General features: G+C 60.1%; 1 protein-coding gene across 1 annotated transcript; it reads right to left on the minus strand.

The window, feature by feature from the left end:
• Positions 1 to 5,349: 5,349 nt before the first annotated feature.
• Positions 5,350 to 8,787, minus strand: CKB (creatine kinase B). The gene is made up of 8 exons (XM_030930341.1): positions 8,672 to 8,787; positions 8,178 to 8,382; positions 7,900 to 8,054; positions 7,693 to 7,825; positions 7,139 to 7,310; positions 6,152 to 6,275; positions 5,807 to 5,996; positions 5,350 to 5,725 (listed from the first exon to the last, which is right to left on the minus strand). The coding sequence occupies exons 2-8, from the start codon at positions 8,368 to 8,370 to the stop codon at positions 5,547 to 5,549; spliced, it is 1,146 nt and encodes a 381-aa protein (XP_030786201.1). The 5' UTR covers positions 8,371 to 8,382; positions 8,672 to 8,787; the 3' UTR covers positions 5,350 to 5,546.
• Between the last annotated feature and the right edge of the window lie 2,542 nt (positions 8,788 to 11,329).

The raw sequence follows: 11,329 nt of genomic DNA on the forward strand, positions 1-11,329 counted from the left end.
CTCTGGAAAGGAGGCCTGGGGCAGGCAGGGCAGTCCTCCCAGAGGGCATTCCAGTGATTGTGGGAAGCAGAGAGCAGACGTGCAGGAGGGAGCCCTGCCCCAGGTTAGGCAAACAGGCAACAAGCGCATCTGGAGGAGTTGGTGCAGTCCTGAGTGCAAGTGGGTATGGAGTAACTGGAACCACTGGGCCAATTCCTCTGCAAGCCCAGCAGGATTCCAAGCCAAGCCCCACACTGCATGAGGTTCATGAATGGGGTAGAACAGGGTCGCAGCCCCATCACCACAGCAGGAATGGTGCCAGCACCTCAGGAGTTGGTGCCAGGCTGCACACACGCAGGCGTTTCACCCCACAGTGCCAAGGACGGCCTTGTCCTCACAACCTGGGTGGCTGCTGGAGCACCTTGACACCTGGCCACCACTGGCTGCATGGGAGTCTTGGAAATGGGCTCCCACAGCCAGGCCAGCCGCGTGCAGGCTGGAAACCAGGGTGTTGTCACTCAAGCAGAGGAGAAAATGACTGCTAGGGGACCACCAGCATCCATGCCATGAAGGTGAATCAGAGACAGGCCCCACTGGCAGCAGCACTTTTATCTTTTGGGGGCCTTGAAGTTAATTTTGTTAAGCCTTGAATTTTGGTAAATCCCCAGCCCTGAAAAGGGTGTGAAAATCAGGACTTCTGAACCCAAGCAAAACAATACAAAGTTGGATTTGGGGAAAAAGGTGGAAAGAGTCCAACCAGTTGGGCACAGTGGCTCACACCTGTAATCCCAGCACTTTGGAAGACTGAGGTAGGTGAATGGCTTGAGCCCGGGAGTTTGAGTCCAGCCTGGGCAACATGGCAAAACTCCGACTCTACAAAGAAAAAAAAATAGAAAAAAATTAGCCAGGTGTGATGGCACGTGCCTGTAGTCACACAGCTACTTGGGAGACTGAGATGGGAGGATCACCTGAGCCCAGGGAGGTCAAGGCTTGAGTGAGCAGGGATCGCACAACTGCACTGCAGCCTGGGTGACAGAGTGAAACCCCGCCTCAAAAAAAAAGGTCAGTGCAGAAAGCCTCTAGCCAGACTGACAAGTACGCATGTAAAAAACCTCAGCCTGGCCGGGCGTGGTGGCTTACGTCTGTAATCCCAGCACTTTGGGAGGCCGAGATGGGCGGATCACCTGAGGTCAGGAGTTTGAGACCAGCCTGACCAGCATGGAGAAACCCCATCTCTACTAAAAATACAAAATTAGCCGGGCGTGGTGGCACATGCCTGTAATCCCAGCTACTCTGGAGGCTGAGGCAGGAGAATCTCTTGAACCCAGGAGACGAAGGTTTCCGTGAGCCAAGATCGTGCCATTGCACTCCAGCCTGGGCAATGAGACCAAAACTCCATCTCAAAAAATAAAAATAAAAAGCCTCAGCCTTCTCAGCAATGCCAAAAAAGCCTCACTTTTCTAAGCTGAAATGCTGTCATCTGCTCAGTGGAAACCTCACAGCCAGAAGACTTCTTGCCAATCAAATTACTGTTTTCTTTTTACCTGTGGGAAAGGAGATTAACTTCACATCCACGTGGGTCCAATGTGCAGCCCCCTAAGGGTGCTCTGGGAGGCTTTAGGAAGTGCCTGCTGGCTCGAAATAGAAATGCAGAAGCAGCAGCCTGTCGGGCAAGTGCAGCCTTTTAAGCCACTGCTAAGACAAGCAGGTCCCAACTGTGGGAGGCTAGAATGTTCTTTAAAGAGCAGTGAGCCAGGCGTGGTTCACGCCTGTAATTCCAGCACTTTGGGAGGCCAAGGCGAGCAGATCACTTGAGGTCGGGAGTTCGAGACCAGCCTGACCAACATGGAGAAACCCCCGTCTCTACTAAAAATACAAAAAAATTAGCCGGGCGTGGTGGTGCATGCCTGTAATCTCAGCTACTCAGGAGGCTGAGGTAGGAGAATCACTTGAATCTGGTAAGCGGAGGTTGCAGTGAGCCAAGATCGTGCCATTGCACTCCAGCCTGGGCAACAAGAGCGAAACTCGGTCTCAAAAAAAAAGCAGTGAAAAGAGCCCAGGGTTGGAGCTGGGCGACACTGGGCCGGTTCTTTCTTCCTCTCTGAGCCTGAGTTTCCCTGTCTGTGAGAGGCCTCAGGCTGTGGTAGTGGTAGAATCCTGCTGCTTCGGTGGGCTTCTACAGACTGGAACACATGACAGCATTTTTTACAAAACACCATTTAAAAAATTATTTTGGCTTATATAAGTGATACATGTGCCCTGTAGAAAATTTGGAAAATAAAGTATAAAGAAGGAAATCACCTGTTACCCCACCACCCACAGTGACTACTGTTCTTTGGGCTTTTTCCATACATACTCTGTGTGGGTTCTCAGAGCACAAGCTGTTTTATAACCTGCTTCTGCGCCTGAGCTTTCCTCAGCATGTCACCACCTCACTAGATTCCTCAACAGTGTCGTCCCTGTCTGCACAGGACCCCAGAGGAGGGGTGGGGCTGCAGCCAACTCTTCGGTGTCAGCAAGCCCTTCAGTTTCCCTGTTCTCAGTGATTGTATCACTTCTATTTCTGTAGGGCAACGGGACTTGAAGAAGGGGGGCTGTTTTGCCCCCCAAGGGGCATTTGTCAATGTCTAGACTTTTGATTGTCATAAGTTGGGGAAGCGAGGACTACTGGCATGCAGCGGTTGGAGGCCAGGGCTGCTGCTGGACGTCCTGCAGTGCACAGGACGGCCCCCACCAGAGTCATCCGGCCCCAGTGTCTGGAGTGCCACTGTGGAAACCCCGCTGTGGACTCATTCCCTAGCTGGGAAGTCCCTGAGTGGACAGGAGGGATAGCTGAGGTGGGGCTTGGTGCAACCAGACTGCCCTGCAGGGAGATGTCTCCAACACCCAGGATGTCTTGCTGCATCCTTGCCACCCCTAGGTACTGTCCTTTGCTGCCCATGTTTGACAGTGCTTTCAAGGAGAATTGCCCATTAAAGTCTCCGGAGTCCGAGGAAAAGGAAGGCTGTCTAGACTGTGGTTGGAGGTTTCGTGGAACTAGTAGCACAGGCAGACAGCATTGTCGCTCCCCTACTGAGGGGAGTGTATATTAGGCCCTGCCTGGTCCCCAAAAGAGTTAATGCAGCAAGATAAAATATGTGTTGGCTGGGTGCGGTGGCACAAGCCTGGAATCCCAGCACTTTGGGAGGCTGAGGCGGGCGGATCACGAGGTCAGCAGATCGAGACCATCCTGGCTAATACGGTGAAACCCGTCTCTACTAAAAAATACAAAAAACTAGCCGGGCGAGGTGGCAGGCGCCTGTAGTCCCAGCTACTCGGGAGGCTGAGGCAGGAGAATGGCGTAAACCCGGGAGGCGGAGCTTGCAGTGAGCTGAGATCCGGCCACTGCACTCCAGCCTGGGTGACAGAGCGAGACTCCGTCTCAAAAAAAAAAAGATAAAATATGTGAGGCACAGGAAGGAGAGTGGGCCCCAGAGAGTTGGAGGTCCAGGCCCTGTGGGCTCCAGAGGCCAGCCAAGGCCTCCCCAAGGCCTTCAGAGTTTTACTGCCTCAGAAGTTGTTCTGAGCCAGGCCCAGCCCTCGGCCTTCCCAGACAGTGCATTGAGAGGCCTGCACGGGATGATTAGGGGTTCTGCTTGTTTGTCCACTGGTGGTTCTAGGAGCGCCCCACTCTGAGAGTCCACATGGGAAAAGGGGAGCATTGAAACACAAGAAGTGACAGTCCTGCCCAGCCATGCCCTCAGCCCTGTGTTCACCGCACAGTGGGGCCCACGCCACCCCAGCGATAGTCGGGCGGGCTCTGCCCAAGCCGTGGTGAGGGGGACTGAGCCAGCTGGAGCAGCTATTGAACAGGAAGAGGGCAGCAATGACAAGGTCCCCTGGTGGTGGGGCTTTGCTGGCCAGGTCCCCACTGGGTCTGCACCGCTTCCTCACTGCCCTCGGCCTCCCCTTTCTGGAGGGGTTCACTTCCTGTGCTCACATCCTAGCCCTTCTCCCGAGACTCCAGACTGTACAGCTTGGCCTGGCCTGGCCTGGGCCTTCCTGGCAAAAGGCTAAGCCAGAAACTGGCCCCTGTGCCCAGGCTGGTCAGCCAGGGAGGGACCAGTCTAGGGTCCAAAGAATGGATGCAGAAGTCCCCCCAGCCTTCTGCACCAGGGGACCTGCCCCCTATGTCTCTAGCCTACCATGTGTTCACTTAGGGAGGTGGACACTTCAACCCTGCCCTTAGGGCCCTCCCCCCACATGCCGAGCCCAGCAGCAGATTTGGGGATGTACCCCACTGCTGCTCCTGGACCCCAGCGTCTAGGTTGACAATCCCCTTGTGTCCCAAGGAGGTGAGAGCCCAGTGATCCGCAACTCTTAGTGTCCAGGGACGCAGTGAGTGTGGAGATGCAGGATGAGGCCTGCCCCAAACCCTGATCCCCAGGGGTGGGGCGGAGGCGGCCCTGACCAGCAGGTGGCAGCACAGGCTGCGTCCTTGGAGCTTAGGAGCTGGAGGAAGGTGGGGAGCAGGATTCCTAGCACCCGGCTGCCTCACCCGTCCACCTCCACTCCCTGAGCTGGCTGAGCCCCTCAGGGTGCCCAACCATGGTAGGAGCCCTGAGCCAGAGGCTGGGCAGGGACAGCAGCAACTGGCAACTAGGGTGAGTTGCAGGGGGTTGGGGGGAGTTTGCATGGGGGACCAGGGAGACCAAGCTCTAAACAGCCCCAACCCCCCTTCTGCCTACCTTGTGGTCCCACCTTGAGGCCAAGGGGCTGGACACCCAGAGGCCCCCGAAGTGGCTGCCAGTGAAGGGGGAACCAGTGGTTCCCCAGGGCTGGTAGAGGGTCCTGAGGGCTGAGCCCGTGGGCCAGTGGGGCTGGGGGCTGTTCAGCCTGAAGGCTGAGGCTGGGAGGGAAGAGAAGATAAGAGAGTAGGTGTTGGCGGGGTAGGAAGGAGGGAGGTAGGGAGATGCCTGGATCTGATAATGTTGCAGCTTGGAAGACTGGAGAAGGAACCCAGTTGGAGGGACCAGAAAGCTCTCAAGTTTCTGAGCTCAACCCCCAACCTCCACTATCCCTACCTCCCCCACCCTGCAGGATGAGCCCGAGCAACGTGCTAGGCTCCACACCCAAGCCTGAATGCCCTCAGATGCTCAGGCCTGGAGCTCCTCCCTTGTTCTCCCCAGTGTTCCTGCCTGCACAGCCCAATAGACATGAGGAAAGGGGCCCATGGACTAGGTGGGAGAGGCAGAACAGAGTGGCCACCTGCTGGCTTCTGTCCCTTCTCATGGAAGGCAAGGCCCACGGCAGGCCCAGGACTCAGACTCCTGGGGCCTGGCTGCTGCCCTTCCCCTCCCCCCGGGAAAGGAGAGGCACCACTCAGAGGCAGGCAGGCCAAAACCCTAGTTTATTTCAGCATCAGCAGTATCTTAGCCATCAAAAAAATAAACTCTACCAAGGGTGACGGAAGTCTCTACAGCAAGGCTAAGGGCTCGCCAGGTGGCGAACATCAGGGGTGCATGGTGGGCACTGCCCAGGCAATAAGTTAGGAAGCAGCAGGGCTGGTGTCGGGTGTGGGCCGGGCTTCACTTCTGAGCAGGCATGAGGTCGTCGATGGCCTGGCCCTGCTCCAGCCGCTGCTCCATCTCGATGAGCAGCTTCACTCCGTCCACCACCATCTGCACCAGCTCCACTTCCGAGAAGCCCAGGCGGTCAGCGTTGGAGACGTCGAAGACCCCGCCCACTGCAGCCGTGTCCACACCGCCTGGGGAGACAGCAGGTCAGGGCGGAGGAAACAGGGCTGCCCAAAGGCCAACAGGAAGCCCGCAACACCTGCCCTGCTCACCTGTGCCTCGCTTCTGAAGTCGTAGCCGCTTAAGCACCTCCGAGAACTTCTCATGCTTGCCCAGGTGGGGCAGCTTGATGTGCACTCCTGCCCGCAGCCCTGTGCCCAGGTTGGATGGGCAGGTGAGGATGTAGCCCAGGTGAGGGTTCCACATGAACTCATAGTTCTTAGACTTGAAGAGAGTTTCAATCTGCAGACGAGAAAAGGGTATGAGGGAGAAGGGCTGCCTGAGACCCCCACAGGCCCTGAGACTCCCAAGTCCCAGAAATCCCCCAGGGGGACTGATGGGGCACCCACATCCCTGCTGGAGCCCTGGGGGGTCTGGGCCTGCCCCGTCCCTGGCACCTGGGTGAGGCCGGTGCAGAAGCGGGTGAACACCTCCTTCATGTTGCCCCCCTTCTGCATGGAGATGACCCGCAGGTGGTCCTCCTCGTTGACCCATACCAGGAAGGTCTTATTGTCATTGTGCCTGCGGGAGGGCTGGTCTCAGGGCATATCCAGAAAAAAGCCCCAGGCCGTCCCCAGACCAAAGGAACTTCCCAAGTCCCCGAGGTGCTGCTCCCAACCCTGCCCTGGAGCAGGGGCTGCTGCCAAGACTCCGCCCAACACGGGGCAGGCGGGGACCGAGATGCCTCACAGTGAGCAGGAGAACCCCAGCTGCCATCACGTGCTGTGGTCTGAGGTGAGGTAGGGCCAGGGACCGCCAGGACAGCCCCGCCCGCCCCCGACAGTGGGGGTAGGAGCCCTGCCCCCGGAGAAGCTTCTGCGTCACCAGCCCTGGTAGAATCTCAGCGACGGAGGAGTGAGAAAACAAGGAGCTCCAGCTCCCGAGGGGCGTCGGGCAGAGGCGCCAGGGAGCCCTGCCCCCACCTCACGTCTCGAGGGGGACTGAGTCCTGAGCGCCCAGGGGCCCGGGCCCAGTACCTTAACGCACCTGCTCGGCCAAGGTCACCTGCGCGGGAGGCGCGGCATGGAACCCAGACCCCTCCCTCCCTCCTCCTTCTCCTCCTCCTCCTCCTCCTCCTCCTTCTCCTCCTTCTCCTCCTTCTCCTTCTCCTCCTTCTCCTCCTCCTTCTCCTCCTCCTTCTCCTCCTCCTCTCCTCCTCCTCCTCCTCCTCCTCCTCCTCCTCCTCCTCCTCCTCCTCTCCTCCTTCTCCTCTCCTCCTTCTCCTCCTCCTTCTCCTCCTTCTCCTCCTCCTTCTCCTCCTTCTCCTCCTTCTCCTCCTCCTCCTCCTCGCCGCGAGGGGCCCCACCCCGGCGAGGGGAGACGAGAGGGAAAGGGGAGGCGGCGGGGAGGGCGGGCGCCGCGAGAGGGCACAGAGGGACACGCACCAGATACCACGGGCGTCGGGCCAGTCGCGGGCCATGCCCGAGGCCAGCAGCAGAGGTGACACGGGCTTGTCGAAGAGGAAGTGGTCGTCGATGAGCTGCTGCTGCTCCGCCTCCGTCATGCTCTTGAGCGCGTAGTACCGGCCGGCCAGGTCGCCGTCCAGGCTGGACAGGGCTGCGGGGGGTGCGCTCAGGACGCTCGGCTGCCGCGCCCGCCCCTCCAGCCCACAGCGCGGACCCGCCCGCCCCCGTGTTCCACCCCGGGGGACGTCAGAGGCCCCCACCCGCCCAGATTTGCGGGCGTCCAGTCCTCATGGCCCGGGCGACGGTCCCAGTCGATGACCCCGCGCCAGGACCCGCCCTCCCTGGGCCCCAGGCCGCTGTGGGCGCGGGGCTGGGCCTCCGTCCTTCGGTCCCTCCGGGAAACTGAACCCAGGAGCGCGCAGATAAGAGCGCGGCGGCGGCTGCCGCTCCCAGGCAACGTAAACAAAAGCGGGCGGGGACCGCGCCGGGAGGGGCGCGCAGCCGCCGCCGACCCTTGGCCCGCCCGGCCCTACCTTCCACCGCGAGCTTCTCGATGGCGCGGCGCTCCCCGCGGCTGCAGTGCGGGGGCAGGCAGAAGCCGCGGATGCTGCGGCCCGTGCGCACCCGCGAGCTCAGCACGTAGTTGGGGTCCAGGTCGTCGCCGCCCTGGGGGGCGAGACGGGAGTCAGCGCCCGGAGACCCCGGCCCGGCCCGCCCGCCGCCCCGCCCGCCGCCCGCACCTGCAGGTTGTCGGGGTTGAGGTCGGTCTTGTGCTCATCGCTGGGCTTGTAGCCGCCGTGCCGGTCCTCGATGATGGGGTCGAAGAGATCCTTGAACACTTCGTAGGACTCCTCGTCGCCCGCCACGCAGCCCACGGTCATGATGTACGGGTGGCCTAGGGGAGGGGGCGCGGGACGGAGACAGTGACGTCACTGCCGGGCCCGAGCGCGCTGCCGAGGACCCTGCGGCTGCGCGCGGGGAGGGGGCGCCGGGACCCCGGCCCCGAGGGGTCGCGTACCCGGGTTGTCCACGCCTGTCTGGATGACGTCGTCCAGCGTGAAGCCGCTCGGCGTGCTCTTGGCGCGCAGCTCCGCGTACAGCTCCGGGGTCAGCGCCTTGGCCATGTGGTTGTTGTGGGCGCTCAGGTCGGGGAACTCATCCTCGGCGGGGAAGCGCAGCTTCAGCGCGTTGTGGCTGTTGGAGAAGGGCATGGCGGCGGCGGGCTGCGGGGACACGCGGGGTCAGCGGGGACCGGCAAGCCGGGGTTCCCGGACTCCCGCGTACCACTCAGGCCCCCGCCGCCGGGCCCCCCGGCGCCCCCGGGACGCGACCAAGGTCAGAGGGGTCCGCAGCGCGCGCGGGGAGCGCCATCATCGCCGGGGACCCCCGGCCGGTCCGGCGCGCGCTCCAGGCAACGCGCCCGCAGCGCGTGACGCCGCAGCGCCCGCGCCCCCTTTGCACGCAGCGCCCCTAGCCCCGGCGCCGACGCCCCCGGCCCCCGGGCCCACTCACCGGGCGGCCGGGCGGGGGCGGGGGCGCTCCGTCCGTCGGCAGCTCCCGGAGCGACGCAGGCGAACAGCGGCCGCTCCGCGCTCCCGCGGCTCTTAAGGGACGCAACGAGGGCCGCCCATTGGCGGCTATTTATAGCCCATTCATTCCATTGGCCCGCGCCGCGGGGTGGTGCCGCCGCTTTGTCCGCCGCCCGCAGCCCCCGACACCCCCGGCCGCCCACCCGAGCCGTCTCCCCGCTGGGACCCCGCGCAGCCTGCCCAGTCCCCCGCCCAAGACCTCGAGGCCGAAACCTCAGATCCTTGAATATCTGGATCCCCTCGCACGCCCTTGCCTCCGAGCGGGAAACTGAGGCGGAGAGCCTCCGGGCACTCGAGAACGCTCGGGTTCATCCGCATCCTCTAGCCTGCCCGCCTAGTCCAGCCAGCCCCCGCGGCGGCGGCGAGGGGCAGGGCGAAAGCGTTCGGGGCTTCCGCAGCAGGTACTGCCCCCACCCCACCTCCGGCCAGTGCGAGCTGGCCCGGAGCCGCCGACCTTCCTCAAGGTGCCCGCAGGCATCTCCTGGGCGATCTTGGTGCAAAGCGAAGGCGCGCGGGAGGCGCAGTCTGGCTGTGGCCCAGCCCGGGGGCACCCGCGGTGCCCTGACCTTGGACAAGTCCTGGGGCTCCGGGGGATGCAAGCCAGAAACCACGGGGACACTGTGGTCTTAAGAGGCCGCTGGCAAGTGCAGCCTTGGAGTTTCCAGACCCCAACCCTGGGCCCTCTTCGCAGGGGACAAGCTCACCCGACCCCCAAAGGCAGTCCCCAGAGACTTCAGGCAAGGATGGGAGGAAACGCTAATAAACAATAAGCATAAATGCGATTTAAAGAAGAAGAAGAAAAAAAAAAACATATCACGAATAACTAGAGTCATGCAAATTAAGCAGTGACTCCACCTCTCCCTACCCCCAGCACTCTCAGATCGACCCCAGCCAGTGCTGGCTATGAGTTGGAATGAGGGGAGACACGTCCACACGCTGCCTGCAACTTGAATTGCTGCCTGCTTTTTGCAAGGTAATTTGGCAGAATCTATTAACATTAACAACGTTGGAACTCCGTGACCCAGCAATCCCCCTTCTAGGAATGCAGCCCTTAGAAAGGATGTCTCAGTTCTCTCCACTAATGGACCAAGAGATCTATGGAGGGAAAAACAAACACATCTGGATACAACCCGATGCCCATCAGGCGGGACTGGCCAAGGGTAGGAAGGCACCTGCTTGCTATGGAATACTATGCAGCTGTTAAGAGGGGGAAGTGGAGTATGTGGGGTTAATATCCATCAAGGACCCTCATCCGTTGCTCCGTGAATAAGGCAAGGAAGGGGGGAACCCTTATCTGTGGGTATATTTGATATAAATCCCTCCAGCAGTGGCACAGTGAGCACCTGCCTAGTGCCAGCCGCTGGGGATGCGTCAGGCAGCAAGGTACACAGCGCCTGCTGCTGGAGGAAGACTGGCCATGAGCCAGCAGTCCAGCAAACCAGATGACATCAGATCAGTGCTGCTGGGGTCAGGCGGACACAGAACACTGCAGTTCCAGGTACAAGGGATCCCAAATAGATGCCTCTGAGGAGACGGCACCAGAGCCAAGGCCCAAAGGCAGGGGAAGCCCGTTCACCTCTGCCTATGTTAGCATCTATGTGTGGGCCCTGCCTCTTGTCTCATCCCCATGGTCACTGCAGAGGAGACACATACCTCTTTGCTTCTTAGCATACTTCGTCCTGTTCCAAGTCAGCATTTTTTAGACTAGTAAAACCAACCCATGTAAAAAAGGCAAATGGCCCCTCTGGGCTGGCCAGACAGCAGGTGTCCCTTAAGCCTGGAATTCCTGCACTCTGTGCCCCATGCAGCCTCTTCCCCCAGTTTTAGATATTTCTGCAGCTGCCCACCCACTACCCCACAAAGCCTGAAGGGCTTAAGTTTCTATTTCTGGAAGGGATAGCTGCAGCCCCTGGAGGCAGACTTGGGGGAGAGACTTGGGGGCCACACTCAGGACTTCCTCTGTCTTCAGCATCTGCAGCTTCTCAGAAGGCCACCCCTCCCCTCTCTCACCCTCCTGGCTGAGAGCCTAACCTGCTTCCCCAGGCCCCCCATGGGAAAGGGCCCCCTTTCTCCTTTCCTGAAGGGGGCCAGCCCCTCCACACCTGTGGGTATTTCTCGTCAGGTGGGTCGAGAGACTTAGAAAAGAAGTAAGACACAGAGACAAAGTATAGAGAAAGAACAGTGGGTCCAGGGGACCGGCGCTCAGCATACGGAGGACCCACGCGGCGCCGGCACTGGTCTCTGAGTTCCCTCAGTATTTACTGATCGCTATCTCTACTATATCGGTGAGGGGGATGTGGCAGGACTATAGGGTAATGGTGGGGAGAGGGTCAGCAGGAAAACATGTGAGCAAAGGTGTCTGTGTCATAAATAAGTTTAAGGAAAGGTGCTGTGCCTCGATGTGCACGTAGGTCAGATTTATCTTTGACTTTACACAAACATCTCAGTGCAGTAAAGACCAGTATTGCCACCAGCATGTCTCAACTCCAGCCATAAGGGCGGTTTTCTCCTATCTCAGTAAATAGAATGTACGATCGGGTTTTACACTGAGACATTCCATTCCCAGGGACGAGCAGAAGAC

The sequence above is a fragment of the Rhinopithecus roxellana genome, chromosome 5, assembly GCF_007565055.1.
Source record: "Rhinopithecus roxellana isolate Shanxi Qingling chromosome 5, ASM756505v1, whole genome shotgun sequence".
In the NCBI taxonomy this organism is placed as follows: domain Eukaryota; kingdom Metazoa; phylum Chordata; class Mammalia; order Primates; family Cercopithecidae; genus Rhinopithecus; species Rhinopithecus roxellana.